This window comes from Syngnathus acus, chromosome 12 (genome assembly GCF_901709675.1).
Source record: "Syngnathus acus chromosome 12, fSynAcu1.2, whole genome shotgun sequence".
NCBI lineage: Eukaryota > Metazoa > Chordata > Actinopteri > Syngnathiformes > Syngnathidae > Syngnathus > Syngnathus acus.
This window is the reverse complement of record NC_051097.1, coordinates 8241517-8269351: the sequence shown is the minus strand read 5'-3', so window position 1 is coordinate 8269351 and position 27835 is coordinate 8241517. Positions and strand designations below refer to the sequence as shown.

The window sequence follows — 27835 nt, the reverse complement described above, 5'->3', positions numbered from 1 at the left end:
CAAAGAGCCGAGGCTTAATTTCCTCCGAGTTGCCCCGCAGTGGCCAGGAAAGTGGGCTGTGTGAGTGAAAAGGACAGAAAAGCATTTCGAGTTGGCCTGTTTCACACCCGAGCCACACGGACACTTAATCTTTCGGAAAGGACATTTTTCTTCATGTTTTGACACTTTTGGATGCCAAGGGAAACTAACTTTTGAAAAACTCTATCCGGGATTACACACAAACTACGCGAGCGCACTCCAAGCAGCTGTGGTAAAATACTTGTTTTTTTTAATAGAGCATTAATCCATATCTGAAATATAACATCATGGCAGAATATGCACAGAAGTCTCTTATATACTTTGACATGTGAATGTACTTTTGCTTTTATGCGTGTGGGTGTGACAAAGGGGGGGGGGGGGCGTGAGTCATTGCGCATGGAAATGCCGAGTGGTTTTCTCCCACAGAATAGTAAAAGATGTCTTTGATGGTGTCTTTAAATGTCTCTGAATATAAAAGCTGGTGTTCTGACCCTCATTAGTCCTTTAATGACGATGATTCCAAATTCCTTTTGATAGTTGACTGAATAGATATATATATAGATATATATATATATTTATATATGTTTATACACTGCTCAAAGAAAATTAAGGAAGTTGGCCTTCTTACCATGAAATTTCAGGATGCATATAATAGCACTGGCGGAGCTAGAGGGGGGGCCATGAGGGCACTGGACCCCCTGAAATATACCCGGTACCAGGCCAGATGACTTTTGGGTATTTTCAGAAAATGATTTCCCATATTTTCTCCCATCCCACGTAGAGAACATGTATCAGTATTTTCTGGGTTTTCAAGACATTTTCTTTGTTTTAGAGACCCCCCTGAGATACCATTAAAAAAAAAAAAATCCTAGCTCCTCCAATGCACAATAACTTGTATTTGTGTACTTAACTTGACCTACTCTAAGACTGCGCATGTCCAACTGTCTGTTGTTTTCAGTCTTTTTGCATGAACAGCAACATTCCCAAAAGGTGCTTTTGTCAGGTTGCTACTGGTAGTGTCACTGTAAGGTATAGAAGTGGACCTTCTTAGAAATTAATTGGTTGACCTGTTGTGAATTTTGCCCTTCAGCGCTTTGTTGAACAGCAACCTGGGCAAAAAGTACAAAAAAAAAACCTGATCAGTTGGACAAATTCATCCTGAATCCCTCCCCCCCCTCCCCGAAAGCCAACTGTCCCTAACTTTTTGTGCGTAGTGTAGATAATCTGTATTTCTTCTCTTTACATCTCATCATTGCTTAGTCATATTGCACTTGAAGCGACCGTCCCGCGCCATAACAAAGCTGAAGAGGCCTTTTGGGAGCGCTCTAAAAGCACATCAAATCATTGTCATCACCTCCAACAACAAGGCGCTCGAATCTCAACCTTTGCGTCTCGTCCTCCCACAGTTTTTGCAGGTCATAATCCTCCAGCTCGCTCATGAAATCCCCCGTCTGCAGGCGTATTGCAGTAGCAAAAGTCTTTTTTTTTTGTTCCCTTTTCCTCCCCTCAGAGGAACCAGAAGCATTTTTTCCTGTTCTTCTTGGTGGGCGCAGTGGGACGCACAGCTTGGGGAGAGTCTTGTTGGCTGGGCGTGCTGGAGGGAGGGGTCGAGGTCTGGGGCGAGCCCTCGGGAGGGTCGCCCACCTTCCACGTGCGGACCACCTGCCCCTCCTGAAGACGAAAGTCGTGTTCTACGCTACATGGGGAGGGGTGACATAAAAAGACACATTGGTTAGTGGATAGAGTCCATAGGAAAAGTCGACACACCCCAGTTCAAATGCACAAGTTTTGTAATGAAACTTATTTAGACAGTCCACATAATATCCAGTAATTGCAGTCAAAGCATTTCCCCGAGACTTTTTTCTGACAGTCTGTTGACGCTGATTTCGGCGCTAAAATGCCAAATAAGAAGCAATAACGCCATTGGATGATGCTCAGTCATGTGACTGATATCAGCGAGCGGTGGGCTGCTTCTTGCTGTGCGCCCACTCACTCTTTTATTTTTTATTTTTTTGTTGTTGCCGTTCCTTTGCCGCTATTCTCGCTTATTATTATGCAGTGGCCTAGTTAGCGGGTGTTTCTCATCTGACGGCAGCAGCAGCAGATGCTGGGAATAAATACAAGGACTCTCTCCGTTGAGGCAATGCTATTCCTCTCCAGTGCATACCTCCAGCCTTTCTAAATGTTTCTCCACCTGCTCGCTGCTTTCACCGCAAATGAAAATATCATCTTTGAACATCATGTCCATGGGGATTCCAGTTTAACCTCATCTGTCGGGCCTACCCTTCTCACATTGCTTAATAATATTCAAGCATTAAAAAAAATTCCTGTTCAGGGTCACAGAGAGCTGAAGACTATCCCAATATTTGAAGCTTTAAAATCATCTCCCAAAAACAAATCTGTAATATTACTGCTGTACTGATAAGCCAAGAGGAGCTGAGCCTCCAGTACAGTCCATCCGCATTTCTGGCTTACATTTTACATACAGATGTACTGGATGAACAAAAACCATGGACAGAAAAAAATGTGAATAGCTGAATTGCGAGTTCACTCTATGTGACCTTTTGAAGTGAAGTTTTAGGACTAAAAATGACTGCGTGTTTCTACAGCCGGCGCTTTGTGCAGCAAGTGTTATTCTTGCTGCAATAATGGGACCGTATCATTCTGCCTTGAACACTGAAGTGCTATCTTGTTCTTTCACAGAAAACCATCAACGTTGCATCGAGCCACTGATCAAATCCCCGGAGGATTGGAGGTCATTGAAATGGAAGATGAAGAACAAAACTCTCAACGACAACAACGAGGAGGAGAAAGAGGACGAGGCATATGAAACGGAACGGCCTCAACATGAATAAATAATCCCTTGAGGATCCATCATCCAGTCATCTAAGGTAGGAGTGGAATTTATTGTTTAATTCCGGCTAATCGCGGGATGCTGAAAGCAGTCCGGTCGTATTACGCCGCAAGACAGCAGCGCATTATTATTGAGAATGTTTGGAGGCTGTTCAGACGGCGCTGAAGGTCCTGGCAGCGTGTCAGCACTACGATTAAAAACTCAGAACCTTGGGTGCATCTCACTATCTGTACCTTATTGAAGTCATATTTTTTTGGTTATGATGCCAACAACAGTTGTCACAATGATTTCGATTGAAATTGGAATCGTGATTCCTAAACACGTTTTTACATGAAGATGAGTAGAAAGGAAAAGTTACGATTGAGCATAATTACTATAACTTGATGAATTCAAATGCCTTAATTAATTTTTGTGTGTGTGTTTCCTGTGTAAATATTTATTTGAAAAAATATCACTCCCAAAAGACGATGCTAATTTCCCGTTAGCTTTTTCAATTGACTGTTAGCATTAGCATTGGCAAACCAAGTATGACTTTTATATAAATATACAATCATGATTACATTTTGATTGTTTGCCTATCCCTACAACTACTTGAGTACAGAGTTTTTGCCATCTTTATCTTTTCATCCAAGCATTTCCTTGTTTATATCGCCCACGGTCTTACTAGCAACTTTTGGCTCTTTCTGTAACGTTTTCAAAGCAACCCGACACACTGGCATGTCGATGAATAAATAAGACAAAGTGTTGTTTACTGACAGCAAATGAAGGATGCGACGGGTTAAAGGTCAGACGCCGCATCAAATAGCTTTGCAAAGAGCGAGCGAAAGGATGATTGATTGCCGAGGAAACGCGAGGAAATAAACGCAGTCAGGAGTTCCAGCTCAAGAACCGCCATTGTGGTCCTGTCACCGATTACTCCATGTGGGGGGAAAGTGCATAAATGAGGCAAGTTCAAATACATGTCAATATCAGCCAAAAGTGAGACTGGCAGACGCCATCCGGCAGCTCCGTGGGGAAAAAAATGGTTCCAGGCCAATTCCCGTTCAACCTTTTGGTTTACTTTGGGAGGCATCCCAGCTGACGCGTCTGTCGCTCACCTCTGGGAGCGACCTCTTTAGTTCAATGTGTTTCCAACATTCCCAGGAAATCACAATGTCGCAGCACTCGTGAGCTATTTTTACAGCACACCCGGATCTAATTAGCATTCGTTTGCTGTTAACGCTCGCTGCCGAGTCTCATATAAATATCAATAATCATTGATCTCATTCGTTTGTTTCCAATCTCAGGGAACGGGCCTGCTTATTTAGCCCCCTAAGTGCACAATTAGCTGGTGGTTCGCCACGTTTTGTAGAGCCTCTCAAGCGCGGGACGTTCCTGGCGTCGCAATGCAATTATCAAGAATTCGTAGTGGAGCTCGTGACTTGTACTTAAATGAAGGTTGAATACAGCTGGGAGAGATGTTAATTATTTTCGGAGTACTTTGGAAAGCGGGCATCTGTATGCCTGCCGAACATTCCGCCGCTTTTCAATTATACATGCCCGATGCGGTTTACAGTATACCTGCGTTTTCAAATTTATGCTGCCAGTGGATAGACTCTTACACAGGAAGTAGCTTTAACAAATCCGTCAGGAAGGGAGAGCAAAAAAAGAAAAAGTATGAGATTGTTATTGTGTGTGTGTGTGTGTGTGTGTGTGTGTGTGTGTGTGTGTGTGTGTGTGTGTGTGTGTGTGTGTGTGTGTGTGTGTGTGTGTGTGCGTGTGCGTGTGCGTGTGCGTGTGCGTGTGCGTGTGCGTGTGCGTGTGTGTGAGGAAAGGCGCTGAAGTGTCGCTCCGGCAGGATTGCTGCTATTGAGGAAATTGGAGCAAAATCTACTGTTTCAGCCTCTCGGGCGTCTCTGTTGTGGGACAAATTTAGTCCAACATATGCGCTGAGGTGTGCTGACACAGTCTGTCCTAACAAGTCAAGCCAGCGGCCGCCCACAGAAATGATTTATCCCCGTTGTTGCGGTGATGGGGATGCTGCGCCTTTTCCGACCGGGGTGTATTTATTTTTGCTTCGCGCGGGGATGAGCATGAGAAAATGGCTGCTAAATGATGCGGCGCGTGCATTATTTAGCTATTGACTGATCGCTGCTTTACTGGGAAATATTTGACAGCCGAGTGTTTAAAATGCTCAAGCATCCGCTGCCTCGCACGGAAGAGAAAGGACGGGGACAAAAACAGACGGGCACCTATTAAGGAGATTAACCTGTAAATAAATTATTTTGACAAATTTTGGTGGTCAAAATATGACACATCCTCTCCATTAAGGTGCACATTAGCATCCTTGTAAAACGATAAATACCTCCTTTAAATAAACATTACAAAATAATTGGTCCAAGCAGCGCCCTCTGCTGGATTTGGTGGGGCACTGTCATATTCGCTTCTTATGCATATTGATTATTTATTTGCGTATTATTTATTCAATGATTATTAAGAGAAGGTTCACTCGAGCAAAGTCCGGAACATCTGACACGTTTATCCCCCCAAACCACAGCATAGACATCCCACAAAGGCATCCATTGAAGTCCTTTCATCAACCCATCCACTTTCAACACCGCTCATCCTGTTCAGGGTCGCATGGGGGGGGTGTTCTGCTCTTTAGAATCTGTTCCGTTTTGTCATGCGCACGTTCGCTTCCTCCGAGAGACAGACTCAAAGCGTCTGGTTTCGACAATAATTGCAATCTGCGTCGCACTTTTGGAGGCCGTCGCACTTGCACCCCGTCGTGATGAGGAAGACAATGCTTCCACACCTAACCTTGATGTTTACTACGTGACAATTCGAGGTGGCTAAAATGCTCACACTGCATCAAAGGAGACGCCTGGAAAATGTACTTAAGTACAAATAATAAGTATTTGTACTTGTTTGCCACCACTGGCATGCTTCAGGAGCGAGTGGGTGCGAGAAGAGGAGCTTTAGGGATCTCATTTAGCTGTGGGTGGGTTTCAAGCATGATTAGTATTTATATGACACATCATCCACATGAGGCGGTGCCCCCCCCCTCCCATCCCACATCGTCACGGCGATGGGCACCATCTGGCTCCCGGCGTCGCCGCCAGTTGGGAGCTCTGTGATTACGGCAAAACAAACGCTCTCTATTTTTTTTTTGTGTTCCCTCTCTCGCACCTCTTGGCCGCTCAGGTTTTCACACCCGGCAGTACATCTGTCACATAAAACAAACACTGGACATGATGGCCGCAGCATTTTGCGAAAGGATTATTGTAACCTCAGCGGCGTATATCGGATTTATAGTCGTTTGCCCGGCAGAGCAGAGATTTTTCAAGTGTGCGCAACACTGGTCGCCGTTTTATTTAGAGCCCCCCGTCGACGACGAGGATTTAATGCTTGACGGAACAGTAGAGTTGCTACATTCTCACTGTGCTTTCATCAGCCTCGTTCACGCCGAGATCCCGCGAATGCACCGAGAGACAAACAAGCGTTCGCGCCAAGGGGGCGGAGTAAAGTCGAATAAATATTTACTGCAGATTCTTTTGTTCAGACAGGTAACAAAATTTAAGATGTTCCCTGCCAGCATCATTTGTAATTTTAGTCGTGACATATAAAGTCGATTCAGAATTTGTCTTGACGGGCCAAATCTAATTACACAGCGGGCCAAATTTGGCCCGCGAGCCAGTGTTTGACACCCCTGGTTTCATCCCATTTTGTTTGAAAGAAAAGAAGTTTTTTCGAGCCCACTTTTCTCTCTTTGTGCTTTGTTTGAAAGAATAGCGAACATAGAACAAGTACATCCCCCCGCCAAATCCCCGACGGCTACCGCTTGATTTCATCCTGGCGGTTCAGAACGAGGCCGACGCCTTCGGTGCATATCCTGGTCCCCCCGCGAGGCGCCTGTTGCGCGGCGGCGGCGGCGGCTCAACCCCCCAAATGTGAAGATGGATTACTGCAGAAGAAGTGGCCGGCCTGCCCTTTTCCACGTTTCACACACACCACTTCTCCATTATCACGCAAGCGCACAGAAGCAGGTCTGGAAGCTCTGACAGAGTCGTTAGAGAAAGGTCAAAGTCAAGAATCTGACAAATCTTTCTTCAGAGAGTGAAAATACGTCTCTCACATTCATTTATAACAAAAGCGCGGCAGCTTGTATGTGTCGGGTCGCTCTCCGTTTATATTTATCTCTCGCCCGCCTCGGTGTTATCGGTCGGAGGAGGCCATGCGTGCTTGGCGGATGATCAATGTTCCGTCAGGTATGTTTGAAAGAGCCAAACAAATCCCCGAGATTGCCTCCGTGTCTATCGGCCCCGGGGACTTAACCTCGTTAATCGATAGCTTGGGTCGGCCGCGGAATGCTCAACTAAAGAGCCTTTCATTCACTTTGCGTATGTTGTAGCGACAAAACGCGGAACAGATTTCAAATTTGATTGATTGCAGACGATACGAAAGGAAAGTCTCCCATTTACCCACTCCGGCTTTCTCCACTGACGCTGCATGTTTGCATTGGACGTACTTTGCATAATATTCAAACACGGATGTAATTCGTCACAAAAGTGAGCCGGTCGCTGAAAGAGTTGCCTCTTAAAATTCATATCAGTTCTATTGGCTTCGCTTCACTGCCTCTTCAAATACAGAATCACGTCCCCCCCCAACCCCTCCTCTCCTCCTTCCTTTTAACCTTGCTACTTTCTTGGGAATTCATCTTATCTCCCAGGAAGTGGGCTCTTTTCACTAGCGGTTATGCTAATGTCAGAGGATTGTCAATGTTTCATGAACGCGGAGCCCCGAGGCGGTATCGCGCTTCGGAAATATCCCGGTGACCGTGAACACGAGGAAACCGGGTTCATGTGTAATTTGCTTGTCCGTATACTGACGCGCGCGGATTTGGTTTGGACGTGCTCTCGCTCATTTGCATGGCGTTATTTATAGCGCACGTGTGGGTTTCCCCTGAATAAAGCTGCCTCGTGTTCCGCTTCATTTGGCTTTGATGGAAGGCGGCAAGCTGCAGGTAGCTGCCGTCTCCTCTTCCCATGCTGTTCCCATTCCAGCAACGGGGCTTTGGATTCTCCCCCTCCCTCACCCTTTTGGTGTGAAATAGACTTATATTGAAGGCGCGGAAGTAGGAAACAGATTGTACGCGTGAAGGATTGCAAGAGCGAGTTATATATCGAAGGAGGAAGGTCCGCTCTTTCTCGATGTGAAACGCCGCGTTGCCCTGGATGAATTCTCAGACAATGAGGAGCTGTCGCCAGCTCCGGGCCAGAGTTGGAACAACGTGGAGAGCGATTGATGCTTTCAATTCCTCCCTGGGCTACTTTGGTAAAGCGAATGAATGGTGATGGAAGAAGGGCCGAGCTGAGGGGGGGGAAGTACCAATAGAAGCAATCAAACCCGACGGCCGACCTATTGGGCCATCCGTTCAGGCGTCATCCGTTCATTCATCTGGCTGCTGTCCGTCATCTGTTCAGGTGAAGCCATTCGTCCACAAACTCCTTCATCCGAAATCCATCTCACTATCCCGTAGCCCGGCGATCATCTCCTGACGTTATTTTTACTTTTTAAAGCCTAAAAGCCGTCGTGATTAAGATTTAATGCCTATGAATATTTGACTGAGTTATCACAGTCAATGGAAGAACGCGTGCGGGGAGGGAGGAAAAAGTTGAGCGATTGAGAGTTAACCCACTTTTTTTTTTTCCCCGCACTTGCTCAACTCCCGGCAATCGAAGGGCCTCGTGCGAAGAAAGGAATGTCGTGTCAGTGCGGATGTGCGTCAGGAAGCGCTGATTCATGACGGGTGTGCGCTTTAAGAGTGGCTCGGGATGAGTCGCCACTGTAGGCGCTGTCACAAAATGTTCATCGACATCACTCCCCGTTGATTTCGCGCGAGTCCATAAGGTCTGGTCCTACGTGTGTCGGAGCGGCCGGTGAACGAGTCCTCCGGCGTACGTAGCGCGGCTCTTCCTGGCACGCATATACTCACCGCAGCCGAATAGTCACCGCGCAGTGCGGGCGGTCAAATCGTTAGCTTCGACTTAACGTGGTGGGCGGTTTATTTGTGCGGCGTGAGTTGTGATTTCAAAAACAACATTTCTAGAGTCGCCCCCGCTGAAGCCTTTCCTCAATTATCTACCACTCGGTGCGGGCGATGACGAATTGCCTTGAAAAATCAAAAATAAGAGCAAAAGGAAAAACACCGGGCGGACTTTTACTTTGTCCGCAAACGTCGGGTCCTGAGAGTCATTAATCTACGCGCTAGCAAGCTCGCGGAGCTCCTCCGGCCAAAACGAGTGATGGAGCAAGCGAGTGAGGGGGAGCAGAGATAAAGCAGCAGAGTGCAGATCTGATTAGGCTCCACTCCACAGGGATTAAGCACAACAGCTCCTTGTTAGGCTCTACTTTACTCTCACGTTGGCCATTAGCAACAAGAATGATGACACCGAGGGTGGGGCCTTCGCTAATTAACTCTCCTGCGTGGTCACGCAATCGGATTCTACATATTAATACGCAATCAATGCGCCACCGGTGCCCGATAAATAGTATCGGACGTGTCATGTATTATTCTCACGGTAATAAGCTTTTTTTTTTTTCTTTCTTTTTTAAGGCTGAACAAATGAATTGTTCAATTAGAGAGGGATTCCTCGTCGGGTACAAAGTGTTCAAAATGTAATGTTCTGTTGCCAAGTGCATTTGCATGCAAAGTGCCATTAGCATTTTTACATAAATCTTTAGCCTGGCGAGAAGTTCCGAGAACAAAACCCCGCACTCAAATGCGCTGCATCATAGAGAAATGTACAGTAGTCGTCCTAATCTCACGATGACATAATTCTGCTAAAGAAGACGCTGCGAAATTCAACTCCAAGAATATCTTTGATATAATTGAGCATCATTTTCTTGCATCGGATCTTGTAGGGGCAATATCGGATTAATGATTTTTCCGATTCATTTTAATAAAGAATGTTGATTTGTTATGTACAAGTAAATAGTGATTAAAAGTTAGTTATACATTTTCATTTTGGTTGAATTTTATCAATTATAAAAATTATATTAAAAGGAATTTTAAAAATATTATACGCCAACTGTCTAGGATGCCAAATCAGAGCTGAAATTTGTTTCCGCGGCTTACGAAGGATGAGCAGTCAAGGGTTGATGTTTTTTCGGAGATTTCAAAAAGTTGTCTTGCATTTGATGTTCCAGCTAGGTCGAACTGGGGTGAAGGCAATATTGGAGTCTAAAAATCACTCGCTTTCCTCTAAACTCTTTTTCCCTCCCTCCTTGTGAGAGCGTTTCATCTCCACTGATGTAATGTGTTCAAGATCCTCTTCTTTTTTTTTTGGAATTGATGAAATCTGTCCTGTCAGATGTTACGGCTTCTCCGTCACACTGCTCGTTTTTTTTTGTTTTGTTTTTTTCCTCCAACGATTTTTTTTTCTTCCCTCGTCACCTCGGCCGAGCAGACAATCGGACTCGTCATGCATTAACAGGAGACTTGTCGGACGACCCGGCGGAATCGTCTCATCTGATCCGTGAAAGCACGGTGAGATGATGACGATAATGATGAATGTCTTATCGAGGCAAATGTTCCAAACGGTTTCAATCCACACGCGCGTTTTATCACGTCCTCAAAAGTGATCTTCCTGCCCTGTATTGGTTCCATCTGCTGGGATGAATGTCAACTTAGTTTTAAGATGAAAGCTACTCCATTTTCCTCCACCGTTTATATTAGCATGCCCGAATAATGAGGCGACAAGCGCGCCGCTAAATCTAATTGTGCGACGCAATCAGTCCGACCGGTGTACCTGCCAGACTCTCACTTAAGAGGATGGATGACCAACCCGGAGGTGTTATGTTTTGGTTGCCGAAGAGGTTGTTTGCCTGGCATGTCTTCCCGTCGAGGTGAATCACCTGAGTCGTCATCAAATTCCATTTGTCCGTGCTAGTCGGTCCCGCGCTTGTAACCCAACTTGTTTTCTGAAGCGAATATGTGATTTAGCTCGTTCCCCTTAATCAGATTATATTCCGGCGCTAACGTCTCGGCGCGGCGCAGGTTCCACCACGGATACTCAAGCGTGTCGCGACGGCGAGAAGCGACTCTGCGATGAAGCCATACGACCGAATTCCCCAAACGTGATGTGATGCGCGATGCACAATAACTGCGCGCCGAGACACGCAATGTGCTCTCGTTGCCTTAACGTGTAACGCCAGGGACGCAACAAATAACCACACTTAGATGGATTTTACACTGCAGGTCCAAGTACCCGATTCCGATCGAACTTCTGTATCCAGTTTTTGGGAATGAATGTTCATTTCAAGTCACATTTTTCACCGCCATGACGCATTTCCCAAATAGAAAAATAACAAATACCTGTAGATGATGCACGCACAATCCCTGCAGGTCCCGCAGTTCTCAATGTCCTGACCGGTTCGGTATGAATGTCTTCTGTGGAAAAGCATTGAGATGACATATCAGGGGTTACAGGATGAGTTTGTGTGTGTGTGTGAGTGCGTTCTTATCCCTGCTGAGCTAACACAAAAAAAAATATCAATCCCCTGATCATTTTTTAATGAACGCTACACTGGCCAAGCAAACCTCCTCCCCTTCCTCCTTCAACCGCCTGTTACGTAACTCGTGAGTCACTACATCACTCGGGGCATAAAATAATGCTTATGAGGTAAAAGTCGAGTCGGCATGCATCGGATCGAGCCCCGTCACCGAGTTCCTATGCTGAAAGAGAAGCCGCGTCGTGGCAACGATGCGCGATTGGGATTACACGCCTCAGACGCCATCATGGTGTCGCGGCGATAAGGCGTCAGAGATGACTAAGAAGCCTTGAGTAGATGAATTAAACGGTGAGGAGAGCTGAGCCCAAACCCCTGACGCAATGATGGAGATGATTTCCGCGCGTCGGCGCGGCCGCCCGTCCCTCAAAAGGCCGACGTCTGATGCGTCATGAATCCTTCCTTGGCATGACTGACGCGAGAGCTCGTCAAAGTAACGACAGACGAGCTCTCATCCCTAACCCCTCGGTGCCGCCTGCCCGGCGATATTTCATGTTCCTCCACTTGACGCTCAATCTGCTCCACCGCCGTGTTTGCCTTCGGGGGCTCGCCGTGCTTACATTGTGCCGGGGTAAAAGTTGGCTGAGATATAAATAGTCGAGCGGGACGGCAGCGTCGCTTCGGCACAACAGATGTCGACGGAAAGCCGTTTCCTTGGTATTATCGTAACGTCCCTTTTCTAGTAAGCTCTTGGTAAGACAATCGAGCGACGATTAATCGACAACTGATCGATTAAGTCGACTTCATGTTTCTAGCAGAAGACTCCAAAGTAAACAATTACATTAGTGTGTTTGTATCCCTGGCTGTGAGAAATTAGCTGTCGAGAAATAAAACAGCAGGTACTCTGGCGTCACACCGGCGTTGACTTTGCACACGAGCAGCTCTTCATAACTTATAAATACCCGCCGAGTCTTCTTCACGTCAGGCTGCAGACGAGCAGATGGCTCCCTCGCGCAACACCCGGCCCGGGAGGTGCCCCCGCTAGCTCGGGTTTACAGCTCCATTAGCCCGAGGCGTCCGGTCATATATTTACACGTTGAAATGTGACTAAGCTCCCTGTTTGACTTCAAGCTTCAACGCTTAGAGCTCGCTTTCACCCCCAGTTAAAAAGAGCTTCGACATTATTCTTGATGTTAACCCTCCCTCTCTCTGTGGGGTTATAGACAACAATCATGGATCATCTATCAAAGCCTCAGTGCAAATCTGAAAATATGCCTTTATTTTAGCTTAAAATGGAGGTTAAAATATTTAAGTAATTGTCCTTATTGTTTCATCATTCAGTCCGACCGATATCTCTCGCTCGCTAACTTTAAATGAATGTATTCATGGTGTTTATATTGAAGTACATCTTTAGTAAGGATGGCATCATTTTTATCTTTCATCTCTAGCGCTTTGTGTTCATGTGAACCATCCGTTTTCTCTTACACTTGTTCTCATTATTTGGTGGTTAGGATGCAATTATAATCTTCAATAAACCTGATGTGTTTTTTTTTTTTTACTGGAGGTGGGAGGAAGCTTGAGTACAAACCAAACAACAACCATGCAAATTCAGGGGTAAAACAAAGACCATGTTTTAAGGCCGGAGCCCAGATCTGAATCTTGATCCTTAAAATTGTGAGGCAGACTCGCAAACCGTGCTGAAGTAAAATTTTGCCTCACCCGTCTCGCTCGGCCTCCTTCTTCTCCAAATCTTGAATGACATCCAGTAGGATCTTGATGGTATTCTGGCTGGTCTCCAGGACCCCCTCCAGACTGTGGAGATGGTGCTGCAGGCTGCGAATGTCACGCAAGGGCCCGTTGGGACCCAGGAGCTTCTCTGTCACTCGAGCCGGGTCCAATTTACACCTGGCCCCGGACACTAAGCCTCCCAGAATCTCCTGTACCTGCCTCAACGTGTCAGCTTGGGCAGGAGTCAGGGGCTTCTCCCCGGAAACGGCACATGCCTGCTGGATTGGAGGGAGAGCGTGTTGGCTGTTGGAAGCGTTGGCTCCTGCGCAGAGCATTTTGTGTAGTACCCCAAGCTGAGCCTGGGCTGAGCTGAGACAGCTGGGCTTAAAACAGGCCTTGGCGGGAGAGGATGGCTTTTCTCCCTTCACTGGCTGAGTTTTTGCCCTGTGCTTCGGAGAGCCGGCTCTTTCGCAGAGCTTCGGCATGTCCGTGCCTTTTACAGCTTCTTTCTTCTCTTTCTCTTCGTCTTTATCCTTCTCATTGGCTTTGCTCTCTGCACTGAGCACGGATGGTCGGACCGCAGCCGCCGCCGGCGGGTCATTTCCTTTTTTACGTGGCGTGTAGGGCGGTGGCGGTGGCGCAGGGGGTGGGAGTCGAATGCCCCTCTTATCCTGAGCATTCAAGGGAGCCTGAGAGGGAGGGGTGTATGGCGGCGCTGCTCGAAACGAGTACAGAGGAACGGCTTTTGTCGGCGTGGCGCAATGGTGCGCGTTTGGAAGATTGACGGGCGGCTGCGGGGACGTACACGTCAGTTTGGGGACCGGAGCGGAGTAGGGCACCATGCCGACGTTGACCGAGGTGGTGTTTTGCAAAGCTTGACATGGAATGTTGCAGTGCGCTACGGTTTGTATAAGGGTTGTACACGAAGGGGTGGCGGGATTGTGGAGAGAGCCCGTGTAGTAGGAGATGGAGGTGCAAGACAAAGCAGCTTGGGTCACTATTGAACACGGTGGGAGCTTTGGAGCCTGTGGTTGTGTTCGGTGTGTGGGATCACACGGAGCCCCACCTGGGTTACTTACAGGAGAAGGAGTAAGGCGGGCGAGGGTTATTGATGATGCCATGTTTGACACAGTTGAGGTGCACTTTGCAGTAGCGCATGCTGGTGCTGCTGACAGTGGGGCGGAGCGGACGAACGGCACACTGGCAAATTCCGGCGGAGTCACGTGGGTATAGTACGAGATGGGCTGCGGGATCACAGTGGGTGCGGAGCAAGAAACGGGAAGGGCCGCCGAGGGGCGTGAGGGGACGCTAGCCGGCTCGATCGACGGGGCGCAAGATGGCTCAGTGCATTGTTCAGGGCTCGGTGTCGGTGCGCTTGTAGGGGGCGGAGATGAACAGTAAGGCACAGTAGTTATTTGTGTGGAGGGAGGCTCGTGGATGTCATTTGGCGCTCGAGGACTCTCGACTTGAATTGGATCTGAGTTTGACGATTCTAACGGATGCGGTGAAGCGTTCAGGACGGATGTTTGCGTCTGGGACGATGGACGGTCTGGAGGCGAAGGCAAGCGAGAGTCTGTTTGTATCCGAGTGGTGCGCTGAGTACTATTTAAAGGGAGGGTCGAATTTGAGTCGCTGTTTTGAATCTGGACTGCCGACTGTTGTTTACCCTCCGTTTGACTTTGCGTAGTGCAATATTTTAAACGGGCTGACGTGCACTCGGTTTGAACTCGCGAAGTAAAAAGTCTGGTGTTTGAATCCGGCGTTGTCGGACGAGGGCTTTCAGTCTGAGTAGGAGTGGTGCAGTAGTGCACTTCCTTTCCAGGATCGCTCGTTGTCCTATTCAGACGTTTTCGCCTCCTGACCAGCGAGGGGGTGACACTGCCCTGCCGCTTGGGGCCGTCTCGGCAGGACGCGGCGGGACAGTGGAATGGCTCGGTGTTGTGAAGGACTGATGGAGGACAACTGTGTCTGGAGTTTTTTGTGACAGCGACAGGTGATTTCACGTCCGTCTCGGAGGATTTCGACCTCCGTTCGAGCGCAGTTCGATCCACAGGCCCTTGAGAACCGTTCAGATCCTTGGAGCCCGGCAGCGCCACGTGGTTGTGTGACAAGTACTCGTCCTGGGAGTCGTGTTCATCGTCGCCATCTATGCCCAAGGAATCACCAAGGCTGGGGCTTCGGGTGTGCGTGGAGGAGAGAGACTTTTTCAGGCATGGCGAGGTCTGGATGGCTGTGCTGGTGCTTGGCTTGCGCGTCATTGGCAAGGTCAGGGAGTTGCTCTGTGGCGGTGCCCAGCATCGACGCGTGGGCCCCGGTGTCAGCGGATGCGGAGGGGCCCTGGCCAAGAAAGCAGCCACGACCTCGATCGTGCTCGCCATGTCCCCGCGCACCGCCCCCACCACGGAGGTCTGACCTGGGAGGCTGTCAGTTCGTGGTCCGTCCCTGTCCCCCCACGGTCCCTTGGGGGACCTGCTGCCATGTTTGCGCAGAGGATGAGGGCTACCGCAGTCTGCTGCCGGCCTCTGGTGGCTGTTCTCGCCTGTGCCGCTATTGCCGCTGCTGCTGCTGCCATCCTCCAGGTCTTTAAAGCGGACCTGGTGGGTGCGGTTGCGGCGCCGCCTCAGGCGACTCTCGATATCCGGGGAGTCGCGATTGAGCAGCACCGAACGCACGGTCATTGTCCCCGTTTTTTCTGCCAGGGCACTTTTGCCGTTGGTTTGGCCCGTCAGCAAAAGGTTGGGCTCTTTGCTCACCATGGCTCTTTCCTCTGGCTCTCCCCCAACATCCAACGACTCTGCGGGCAGTCCGATGTGACGCAAAAGGCCCGGCCGGGCTTATCGGTGCATCGCTAAGGACATTGGTTTTCCATTTGCCTTATCGACATTAATACAGCGAGAGATCGGGAGTTTCGGTGACGTGTCGTCTGGAATGACGTCCGTTTTGGCTCGTGCACAGGTTATCCCTTGTCTCGAATCCAAGGTAAAGTCATATTCACAGGTCAAGATGATGAAAGGTCAAAAGGAAGAGATTCAAGTCCGTTATCTTTTATCTGTAGAAAAATAAATGTATGCAGTTTAAATATTCTTCAAACTGCCGCATATCTTCTCTTGCTCTCGCCTGCCATTCTTCTGAGAGTCCGATTCCGAGCGAACAAGCAGGGAGGATGCAACCTGTCCTTCAGTTTTGTGTCAATCACATTGGCCGTTCGACCTCTCCAACCGCTGTGTCCTCCGGGCCAACGGGAGGAAGGACGGCCAAGTTATAGACCGGACCCGCTTGGCTCTCCATCACGGCCTGCGTCATTCGACTTTTGTGGCTCTCACTTCCTTGGTTTTATTGCCCCCCTTCAAAGCTCTTTTCTTCTCTCGGCCCTTCTTTCACCGAGTCATTTCCTCGTGGCTCAATACAGTAGAAACGCCTATTAAAAAAAAAAAAAGAGAGAGACAAAAGAGGGAGTTGTGAGAGACTGTAATTGTTCCCATATTATTGCGTTTCCATTGAAACGCCACCGCGCTTTTTTCCTCAGCATAATGAAGAAGCGATAAGGTAGGCAGCTATTTTAAAAATGCATGAGAAGCCGGGTCTACGGCGAATGGAGGAAGAAGAGATCAATCAGCCAATGTAATGACAGGGTGGAGGTGGCAAAAGAAAAGGCTCGGCTAACACAATAGCCAGATTGTAATTAAGGCCTATTCACACGCACCGCGGGCGCCACTGTTTATGTACAGTACGTGTTCTAATGTCACTCAATGCGGCGTGTTTTGACTCTTGTCATACCTCCCTCACATGCGTACGTCGTACGCAATTTCTCCTTTCCGCCATGTTGGGGAGTCGGCGGCGGCGCTTCCGGACTTCTTGATGATGCGCCGTGCTGACACCCTCTCTGATTCATCCGCTCGCCGTGTGACAGTCTGTCCGCCACGCTCGGCCCTGCTCTCGTCACTCCCCATTCGACACCGTGGCCCTCGTCTTCGCGACGCTTCCGTTTTCCGTCCGTCCGTCCCACCGACGCTACAAATACTCCCCATCAATTGCCTTATCTGCACTTTTACTCAACTGCCGCTTGTGATTACTTTTACCTCTCCTAAGTGACAGGCTAATTCTCCGCTCTGATCCGCTCTTTCGTCTGCGGGTGGCGTAATTAGTGACACCTTGGCACCTTCCAGGTCATCTTGGGAGCCAGCGAGGAAGCGACACCCCGAGGGCCTGACACTTTTATTCACGCTTCTCTGTTTCTCTCCGCAAGTCGCAAGAAGAGCATCTTGGAAAAAGTGCACTTATTGGGATTAACGGCGATTAAAGACGCAGCCTCGAGGCCAAATATCAAGCGCGCGCACTCGTATACGCTATTGGATTTCGGGATGAACGATGGCGATTCCTGTTTATTTTGTGTTCTGCTTGTCGATAAGCCGCTTATGATGATTCACCTGGACTACTAAATCATCCCGAGGTCCAAGGGCGAAAGTATACGAGGAGCGCAAGGTTAACCCGCGTCGGAGCAACAACAGCCATTTATTAGCAATAGCAGTCATTATCTCTCAGAATAGCAGCATTGCCATCATTTGGATGGCATGATATGGGAACACCGCCTCTGTCATTGCCATGGCGACCTCGCATCACCCACTTTAATGGGCCGTAATATTGGCGGAGCAGCAGGAAATGATTCTCATGTCGCGCTAGCGTCGCCGCAACGTTCCGTTTTAGAGCTGTGAGCAGTGCTTGTGCAAACGTCCCATCCGGAGACACCGTGCTTTAATTGGCCTGGCTTCTGTGACTTGTAGCAAATAACAAGGGCATGGCGAACACCTGCTACACACATGACACACACTTGACCATCTGTCCGCCGAGTTCCGTCCTTCAAACCAGAAGTCGATGGAGGGAGAAAAAAAAGCAACCTGATTTAGCGAAAAAGCTGCAATGACTGCCGGAAATACGATGAAGATAATGTCGCACTCGCGATTATCCGAGTCCACGGGCCATCTGATACTTTGCTGTACAGAGACTGAATACAAAATAATGATCTTCAAACTTTGAAAAAAATGTTGTCTGGTTTTTCAGCTGTCTGGTACAGATTATGGTTTGCTACTGCTGGAACAATGGAGCTTTGTCAATAACCAAGGTATGGTCTACGTGTAAAAAAAAAAAAAAAAAAAAAAACTACCTCCCTGTAGAGGGAGCCGGGCAAACCCAATTATTCCTGGTTGCTACTTTAATAGACAGCCTACTGACCTTGGATTTTCTACTTTAATCTTTCTTGGCTTCAACCATGTTGCCATGCTTGGGATTTTTCATTAATATCCCCTATCTCTCAAGTCGTCTGGCTTTCTTGTAAGAAAAGAAAAGCGGTTTCAAGCTTCCACCCTGACAGATTTGCCTCCGCCTCCATTGCCACCAGTCACACGGCCATTCCCCCTACTCACTCCCGACGGCGTCATCCTCTTCCACTCCCTTCTATCTTTCTTCCATCTTCTTATCAGCCGTGCCACTTGTATCACTCTCGCTCCCGCCGACGCTACAACGCAATTTCACATGACCCCCCCCCCCCCCTGCCATTAGAACCTCCCGCTCCTACCGCCACTGCGCTTCCTCCCTCGCAGTCTGCAAAGCACCCTCCAGATCAAAAAATTTACGCTGACAATTTAATGAATGTGGACCCCGGTAATGGCGCCCGGGCTGGCTCCCGCGGCCGAGGCCAACCCTTCCGTACATGTGACATTTTCATGTTGAGGTTTATTGGCAGACTGGAGATAAATCACCGGGCGGGAGGAAGAAGGTGTGCAAGCGCATAATGCCACAGTTGGGCTCATAACTCTCCGAGGTTATTATTTAAGCTTCAGCACAGCCTGCTTGCCTGCTGTTTACCACTCGCAGGAGGCTTTTCTGTCACCGTTCTTACTAGCCATGCGATGAGGTCACGTCTCATCATCTCCCTCAAAGACTCATCTTGTGACGGCTCTTAAACAATTTGGAATTGGCCAAGTTTCCGGGATGGCCGCACAGCCTTAAAATGTCTTTCACATGCAGCACTTTATTTCTAGAACTTCTATAACGTTACTAGGAAATCATAATGTTCCATCTCGACTGAGTTATTTTTAGAACAGGCCTCCACTTTGTGTTGCGTAGGTTGGACGGTTTTCTTTTGTTGTGTTTAAAAAATATATCTTGTCGTCTCATCTGGCCATGTTCTGACTTGTCAGACATCGCTGAGATTCGGAGGAGGCGGCAGCTAGCGGAAGAGGATGGAGAGGAGGTATACACGCTCGGTTATATTTAGTGATGTTGCGAGACCAACCGAGAGAAGTCCGACCAAGTGCGATGGGGGAGGCGGTAAAAAACAAGGCAACCGGGGGAGGGCAGGGTGGGGGGGGCGCAAAGAGGAAATGTCACGGCTCGGGTTCAGTGGAGTGGTAAATCAGGAGCATCAGCGTGTCAGGGCGTTTAAGGAGGAACTGGAGAGGAACTAAGAAAAGCTGTATGATCAGCGATGGGGCCCGGCGAACACGCTGCCGTCGCAGGAATTTACAACCGCGACGCACACCGAGCCTTTGCATCGTTGGAGATGCGCTTGCAGATTGTTATTTTGTCAGCTCAGCATTGTGAAGCCTCATGGGGGAGGTGGGCTTGTTTTATTTGACTCGATACAACTGGAATGAAAAACAAAAAATCCCCGCAAACAGCCGTTACGAGTTGTAACTCAAAAGGATTGTATCTCAAATCGGCGTTCCCTAATGAAATGAATGGAAATGCCGTTATTCTGTTCCAGCTTCCGCTTTTAAATGTCAACAATATTCTGTAAGATTGTTCTTCATAGTTATACAGTAATCACATGAATATATACACAATAAGCCAATCAAAACTCAATAAACCAATGTTACGCTGCCCATCACCTGATTGGTTAATTGATAAAGGGGTGTGGCCTATGACAATAGGTACATGTTGAGTGTTGTTTCCTCGCAACAGGGAACATTTGCAAAACTAGATGGCAATATAGCCGAGCATTTAGCTAGTGAAAAAGCCAAATGTTTCCCTCGGGCTTCTCACGGAGAGAAAAACAGAAGCGTAAGGAGAGTGATAATTGGAGAACTCCGGGTGAATGCTAATGACGCCGCGTGTCTGCATGGGCAAATGTTTGCGAGCTCAACTATGCCTTTGAACATAACGGCGGATAAAAATCATTAGATGTTTCACGCGCACGTTGTTTTGCAGCCAAATAGTTCAAATAGCATTTTAATTTGGAATCCTGCAAATAATGGATATCTGGAAGGCACGACTGCAATTTGGCTGAAGACGTTCCTACGCCTTTGTAGCGTTTCCACGCACGCTGCCGCTTGTTTATCTTGCCTCGCTGGCACGCAACTTCACGCCGTTTTACATTTTAACATGACGCTTTGTGTTTATTTGTCTCGCCGTGTGAAATAACAGAGGGTTGCTTGAGTGACAGTTGTAATCACGCTGCTTTTCCCCAAGGAAATCCAGATTGCTTCCAACTTTTCCAGGGATGTGAGTGCCAGCATAGATTTGTCCCATCTGTCCGTCGTGGACCAACAATGGCGTGTTTGAAATGAAAATCCCATCCTAAGCGGGCTAATAGATTGTGACGAGCATACTTTGATAGCGCCAGTCAATGTTTGTTCCAAGGAAATCCGACGTGAGCCTAACCGTTTGATGTTTGATAGACGACAGATTAGTTCTTTGAATTGATATTTTTATGTTGAATTAAATAAGGAACTATATTAAATGAATAGTGACTGATATCTAAATGATATCTTAAATTTAAAAAAGGGAGCAATGCAAGTAAGAATGTAACAGTAACGGTATACTATCTAGGTGAAGAATTAGATACATATGAAGCAACCAGTTAAATGAATTAAATTACAAAATATATTCGATTAAAATCATGCAAAACTTCACAATAAAAAATGTTCCAATTTAGAAGCTTATGTCTAATTGAGGGGGAAGATTTATTTTAAGTGGACATATACTGGTAAACTCAAATAAAAAGTTTGAGAAACTGCTTCCAATTATATATTAAGCATCCACAAATATATTAAATAAATTAAAAAAATTGGAATTAAAAAACACATTATTTCAGACTAGAAATTAAATTACACCGACCTGACAACAATAACTCAAATAAATGTTGACAATTTATAATTAAAAATTTCCCAAGCACTGCTCTTTACCACCTAGCATAGCGTACGCACACGCATGCACGCACACACACGTTCACAGTCGCACATGCACACACAATATAACTATACTAATGGGATTCCCTCAGTCAGTGTTTTCTCCCCCTTGTGAAACTTTGTGGATACCCCCATCCGAAACACGCAACGAGTGACATAGTATATGCAAGGGAAGCACAGTGCTGGAATCTGCAAAGCTCGCACCAATGGACGCGTCTCGCTCGTCGGAGCATCCCGTAAAGCTGCACAGTCTCAGAAAATAAGACCCCCCTTCTGCAATAAAGTCCAACCTCGGTTATCTCCGCGCACACACCCACACAAGGCAACCAAGCAAACAGGCACATGACCCCTCTTGTGGGAACAAAAAAAATGAATCCACACGCGTGTCACTGATGCCTTTGATAAGCAACATAACGGCACACACGCACAACAGGGGGAGCAAAAGATGTCCAAACAAGAGGCTACTTACGGGCTTATCGCCACGGCGATGCCGAACTGAGTCACACGTACCACGTCGCTCTCCTCCTCCGGTCGGTCCTCGCATCCCTCCGGCGGAGCTCGTTATTCCCGCCGCCGCCTCGTCTCCCGTCTCTCTCTCTCGCACTATGTCCCCCGCCCCCCACCCCTACCCGCCTCGGTCTCCCCTTCACGTGGGGACCTTGGTGGGCATCCCTGGGAGCTGGCTGCCTGGCGGTTGGAGCGCTGCGAGTGGAAGTGAACGAACAGGAGGGGGAGCAAGACGACAAGAGTGAGCAAACAGGCAGTTATCCTCTCATGTGCTCAGCCTGCCCCCCCCTTCCCCTCCTCTTCTCTCCCTCCATCACCAACGCTGTGGTTCGCCTTCTAACCCCCCCACCTACTTTCGCATCGTTCCGTCCGTCGTGACCTCCTCTCGGGTGTCGAGCCTCCCCTTGTGTCCTTTTAAAACGAGGGGGGAGGTGGAGTCGAATTAAAAAGCAGAGTATGTAAAGCTGCGGGGAGGGAGGAAGCAAGTCGAGGGTGAAGTGGGGAAATGAGGGGCAGGACTGTTTGGTAGTGGGGGTTTGGAGAGGAGGAGCTTGGCAGGACACCAAGGTCAACCGGAGAGGAATGCAGGAAGGCCGTGAACAAACGACTTAATGTATTCATTCATGTTAAAGCAATTTTCCAGATTGAATTTTTTCCTGAAAAAGTGTGCTGAATTGAACATGAGAAAAAACAATGCAATGAAAAACCTGTTCATGTTTTTCGAAAATATATTACAGTGGTGCCTCCGGTCAATTAGTGGAGTTCAGAGGTCAAAGTAAACATGATGAAGAGGGATTTAGCTGTTATGCTGAGCGCAACTGGACTAAAGTATATTTTGAAAACTTTGTTTTACAACTTGAACTTTGTTTTATGAACTCCTATTCCCCCACCCCTCGTTTTTTTTTTTTTATTCCATTTTGGCCAGGGCATGCATGACATGAGAGTAGAGGGGATAAAGATGGGAACAGACAGGTGGGATTATTCTACAGATATCTCCCATATGAGCGGGAGCTATGCCGGGGAAGCGTGACCAGGAGGATAATAGAGACGTGTGGAGGGGGGGGAGGCACTCAGTAACCAGCCGCATGAAAACATCACTTCAGTGGTTCAGCTCTCATATCAGTTGTTTTGATGTATGCGCCTACGGATGCGGAATGAATGAATGCAGTGTCAACGTGAACAAAGTTTTGATTAGGGGCTGAACTAAATTTGCTTGTGTGTACTGACTCGGCCTGGCCAGTTTGAGATATGCAGACGTTACACCTCATTTCATTCCAATCAGTTCTCAACGCTTGTTTTGTTGTTATGTCCGAAATCCGATTTGGATTCAAACTAACGGAACAAAAGAGACCGTTCGTGACACTAGCAGTGTTTTCATTTGATCATTTCTTCCAGGAAGATTGGCAGTTTCTGTTTGCTCTCATATTTGTGTGTATTCTGCCTTCTCTCAACATGAAGTGTTTAGTTTGGCAAATAGCTAACAGTTCTCCAATTGAGAGGCAAAGTGTTTTTGCTTCAAGCTGTTTATTTGTCATGAATATTTATTCAAAGTACCGTAGTTGCTTCCAACACAGCTTTTCTGCCACTATCATTGGCAAGTCTGCTAGCCTAATGCTAACAGACAATGGGAAACTCCTTAGACAAGCTAAGGAAAGTAGCTTATACTGAAACTACACCAAAGTTTTCATTGAAATGTGTTTAGATTAAATGATCTGGATTCAAATTCCAGACCCGGATCTGGACTTAGTAAAAAAAAATTCTAAATTTGTATTTGCTTGGTCTTTTCAGATCCAACTTCAAAACAAAGGCTAATCAGATAGCTACGGTAGCTTCAAATCTATTCTAAATCCATGCCCAAATTTGGGCGGTCTCATTTCTGGATCAATATTCAGTTTTAGTCCTACTCAACAGCCAAACAGGTTTTCTTTTCTGGTTATGGGAACAAACTGATTTGTTTCCTAGTAGCATTCAGTCGAGGTCCTTATCACGTCGTCACCCGAGCAGTGCGGCGACAACGTTCACGTAGACGGATAACATCTTCTTCTAAACACCTCCACAAGTGAGACATCCTATTCCATTTTTATCATCCGCGATCACTTATCAATGCCCCTACCTTTCCCCCTACAGTTCCCCACCCTCTTCCACCACTGGCGGAATCACATTAACATTCCTGTGTAGATTTTGTTTTCATATCTCTCGGGCGTTCCGCATTTACACTTCACAGGCGTCTCATTTTTTTGTAATAATCAATTGAGGGAATTTGAGATGCGAAAAAAAAAAAAAAAAAGTGGGCAGAAGTGCTCTGTGCCTAAATGGCAATCCATTAGGAATATAATGCGTATCATTACGGAAACTCACAATCATTAGAATGGGCTTTATTGCTGGGGAAATGTGCACAGATACAAACAAGTCATTTAATTCAATACGACAGTGACTAGAGACTGCAAAAATGGATAGTGAAAGAAAATAGATATCAAATCCCCAAATAATAAAACACAATCAGATTCTAATTGGAAGCAGCAGTTCATAGATGGCTAAATGTAGCTGTTCATTGATGATGTCACCGTGGCAAAAAATGTGATGGCAATCACCTTACCTATGTGAATAGAATGCAATTCAAAGGGCCTGTTTTTACGAAACAAATTCATGCAGGCAGAGTTTTTGAAAGATGTGCGCGGCGTTGAAAAATATGGAACTGTGAAATTTTTGTGCCGAGCTGTTTGATAGTTAATCACGTCTTGAAGCATTGGATGCGTGAAGTGCGCTACTTGACAGCAACCAACAGAGGCATTGTTGATTTGCTCTCAAGTAGCTTGCAGTCTGAGAAGAAAAAGAAAAAAAACTGTATAAAATGATGAAAATGGGTTTTGGGGAATTTAGTTCATAAAAGTCGGCAGCAGTATGAGGCTTTGTGGTGGGGGGTGAAGTAATCTAGGTACAGTATAATTATTGCTAATAAATTCTAGGTACAGTATAATTATTGCTAATAAATTCCAAAGTCATTTTTAAAGCTTGTCTGTGTGCCTCCTTAATAGATCAGCTCATCCCTTTTGGAATCGTAAAAGTTTTTTTTTGTTTTTTTCCTTTAAGATGTGACCCTGAGTTTTATTCAAGGAAAGAGACTCACTGGCAACACTTAATGGGAAACACATATAACCCTTTAAGCAAATAATATAACATATTTAGTACTTTCAGCTTGACTTATATTGTATGAAAATAAAATAAAAACAGGTGCGCTCACAATGAACTGCAAGATAGTGTTTATAGAACCCTGTGCAAAATAATCTAGGAGAACCGTTTCCCATTTGACTTAAATAAAATATGAGACTTATCTAACACTCTAATGTTGATCTGTCGCCAAATAAATTATATAACTCATCTTTTGGTGAATCGACTGGTCTACAACTTGTGCTCATTCATAGATTCAAAAGACATTTTGATAGAATACTTCATTTAAGTTTTAAAATAATATATATGTATTTTGTTTTTTGTTTTTTTTAGGGCAGCTTGTATTTGTTTACATCCGCCCTGGCTGACACGTGGCCAGAGGGAGGGAGGGAGGGAGGGAGGAGGGTGCAGCAAGCGCCAATGTGGATTAGTCCAGCCACAGGGACCTTTTTTTATTTTGGTATTTTTGGCTGCCACCAGGCGCGAAGCTGCCGCGGGGGAATCAGTCGTTCCTCAGCATCTCTCGTAGCCCTCATCCAGGAAGCCCCCCCGCGTCCCAGCGAAAGACAAGCATGTCCGGCCAGCAAACACCAGAGGACGGCCTCTACGGTAAGTGATGCTCTTCTTTCCCGACAACCCTTTCACATAATTACGTAAATAAATAGTTGGGTTTTTTATCTAAAAAGTATACAAGCGTTTATTCTTGTAAAATGACTGGGGGGGTCCGCAATTTATTTCAACTTTACTCTCGTATCATCAACAAAGTAATCCAAACAATAATAATAAAATTGTAATTTTATTCATAGAAATTGGCGGAACAATGTTTTGGCTGTAATAGTATGAGAACTTTATTAACAAAAAACAAACAAAAAAAAGTGTAACATCATAGGAACATTTCGTGTCATTTCATGAAAATAAAATAGAGTTACGGAGTTAAAGTCTATTGCGGTGTAAACGGATTCGTTGACTCACCTGCGTGTATCTCAGTAAGCCAATTAAGATGCACGGATTCCTCGACGCTTATAGCTCGCTTGCAGCCGAGCGCCCCAACCTCGAAGGCCACCGCTAATCAGTTGTTTGAATCAAATCAGGCTAGAAAATTTACATCCAATTAAAACAATATATATTTCGCTCAGAAAATTCAAAATTGTAAAACGATATTTTTTTATAAAGCCTGTCACCAATAATTGTCATAATCATATAGATATATAAAAAAATAGCTGTTTTAAATGTTGAATTATTCATTGAATTGCATAATCTGCTCTTTGATGCCCCACAACAACGCAGCAATGCAGCACAAGGATTGCTGCAGATAGATCAGCAAAGCGGTTATGTCATAAATCTTTTCTGTAGGGACCAAAAAAAAAAAAGTCAAACTAGGGCAATGGCACAGATTCCTCTTCCCGCCCCTCAATGCTCTACTGTGCTCAGTCATGACACAAACACACAACACTCGGAACATACACACACGACATCACGTAAGTGGAGGAAGTCCGCCATTGGTTGCGATTGTTGTGCACAAACAACAAGAGGGCGGACGTAAGAGGGTTGAATGGCTAATCTCCCACAGAAATAAGATCTTACGTAAGCGAGCATGCTGTCAGCCCTGCTTACTGTTGAGCTGTGCACCAATACCGCCGTGCATGTCGTGCATGTGTGTTGTGGGTCCACATAGGTGTGCGTGCGTGTGTGAACAGCATGAACCTTTTGTGTCCAGTCAGTCATTTCATGGCTGTGTGTTCATTTGATCTTGTGGGGATTTGTATTGTAAATTTTTTTTTTTTATGAAAGTAAAATCATAATATCACAGGAATAAAATGTAGCCATGTGTGAAAAGAAATCTGTAAAGAGAATACAATTTGAATTTTGAGAGGCTCCATGCAGGCTCCTGGGTGGAACTGGAGGAGTTGATTGCCACCGTAAGGGAGAGTCCGACGGAGGACAATATCTCGTCTGCCCTGCAAGGGGAGCTGGAGAGGATCCTGCTGGAGGCGCAGCTGGAATGCGAGAGGAATCGAGACAGGTCGCGAGTCGGCTAAATTTCACAAAACACGTCGTTAACGTCCACATCGCTCTTGATAGTTTGAGCAGAAATATCCAAGTGTGTTATCATCAAAACCAGTTGGTGACATGGAAATTCTCCGGCAGAACCTTTTGTGTGTCTTTCGACCTTATTTCCAGTCCTTACGTTGGCCCCTTTATAAGGACAAGCACGACAAAAAAAATGCATGCAGGAATCATTTGTATTTGTGTTTATCATGTAGATTCTGAACAATAACATCTGCTCACTGTTTGCAGTCCCCTGCAGATTGGGACCCCGCATTCGACCGACTCCCCCAGACCCCCAAGTGATCCCGACAGTGACTGCATCACCATACAGGTGCAAAAAACACATAGAACAGAATGGATGGAGATCATACTGATCATATGGTTCATTTGTGATGACGTAAGCAGGAAGAGAATGACAGGAGAGTGGACACTGATTGGGTGTGGGACTGGTCCAGCAGGCCTGAGAACATGCCACCCAAGTAAGACTATGAAAAACATGAGGCATGCAAAAATATCAAAATCTCACTGTGTGAAATCTTGAAAAAACAATTCCAGTTATTTGTGGATTAAACCACAAATGATAGCGATACTTTTTTCTTTTTCTTATTTTGTCTCATGCAGAGATTTCGTCTTTCAGCACCCAAAGCAGCACTCGCTCAGCGCTCACAAGACAGAGGTGATGAAGAAGAGAGGCATCTTCTCATCCGACGTGCTCTTCGTTCTCATCCCCTCGCTGCTGGCCTCGCATCTTCTCACACTGGGCATCGGGTACGAATATCACACGCGATCATAGATATTAAAAGATAGTTAATATTAGAAAAATATTATTAGTAAC

At 46.5% G+C, this 27835-nt stretch overlaps 2 protein-coding genes across 4 annotated transcripts in view; one reads left to right on the top strand and one right to left on the bottom strand.

The window, feature by feature from the left end:
* The window catches only part of zgc:73226 (uncharacterized protein LOC402792 homolog), a 39718-nt gene that overhangs the window by 11130 nt on the left and 753 nt on the right, over nt 1–27835 (top strand). The window contains exons 4-9 of one of the 2 annotated variants that reach the window (XM_037265702.1): nt 2722–2909; nt 25432–25560; nt 26836–26974; nt 27250–27331; nt 27406–27479; nt 27622–27768. In XM_037265702.1, coding sequence (XP_037121597.1) covers nt 25524–25560; nt 26836–26974; nt 27250–27331; nt 27406–27479; nt 27622–27768 — 479 coding nt within the window. In that variant the 5' untranslated portion in view covers nt 2722–2909; nt 25432–25523. Of the gene's footprint in view, nt 1–2721; nt 2910–21959; nt 22025–25431; nt 25561–26835; nt 26975–27249; nt 27332–27405; nt 27480–27621; nt 27769–27835 lie in introns of those variants that run through there. The other variant, XM_037265703.1, reaches the window with a different exon arrangement.
* LOC119131341 (proline-rich protein 36) lies at nt 247–22287 on the bottom strand. 2 transcript variants are annotated; one of them, XM_037265689.1, is made up of 4 exons: nt 21746–22287; nt 13082–16508; nt 11229–11303; nt 247–1714 (listed from the first exon to the last, which is right to left on the bottom strand). In XM_037265689.1, exons 2-4 carry the CDS (start codon nt 15844–15846, stop codon nt 1525–1527), a joined length of 3030 nt encoding a protein of 1009 aa, XP_037121584.1. In that variant the 5' UTR covers nt 15847–16508; nt 21746–22287; the 3' UTR covers nt 247–1524. The 2 variants fall into 2 exon arrangements, with proteins under 2 accessions (XP_037121584.1, XP_037121585.1); XM_037265690.1 differs by having other exon boundaries at nt 11229–11300.

Coding starts and splice junctions, on each gene's coding strand:
- LOC119131341 (XM_037265689.1), bottom strand. CDS start 15,846: ATGGTGAGCAAAGAGCCCAACCTTTTGCTGACGGGCCAAACCAACGGC. Junction 11,304..13,081: donor AAGGAGGCCGAGCGAGACGG/GTGAGGCAAAAT, acceptor GCTTTTCCACAG/AAGACATTCATACCGAACCG. Junction 1,715..11,228: donor TGTGCGTGCATCATCTACAG/GTATTTGTTATT, acceptor CTCCCCATGTAG/CGTAGAACACGACTTTCGTC.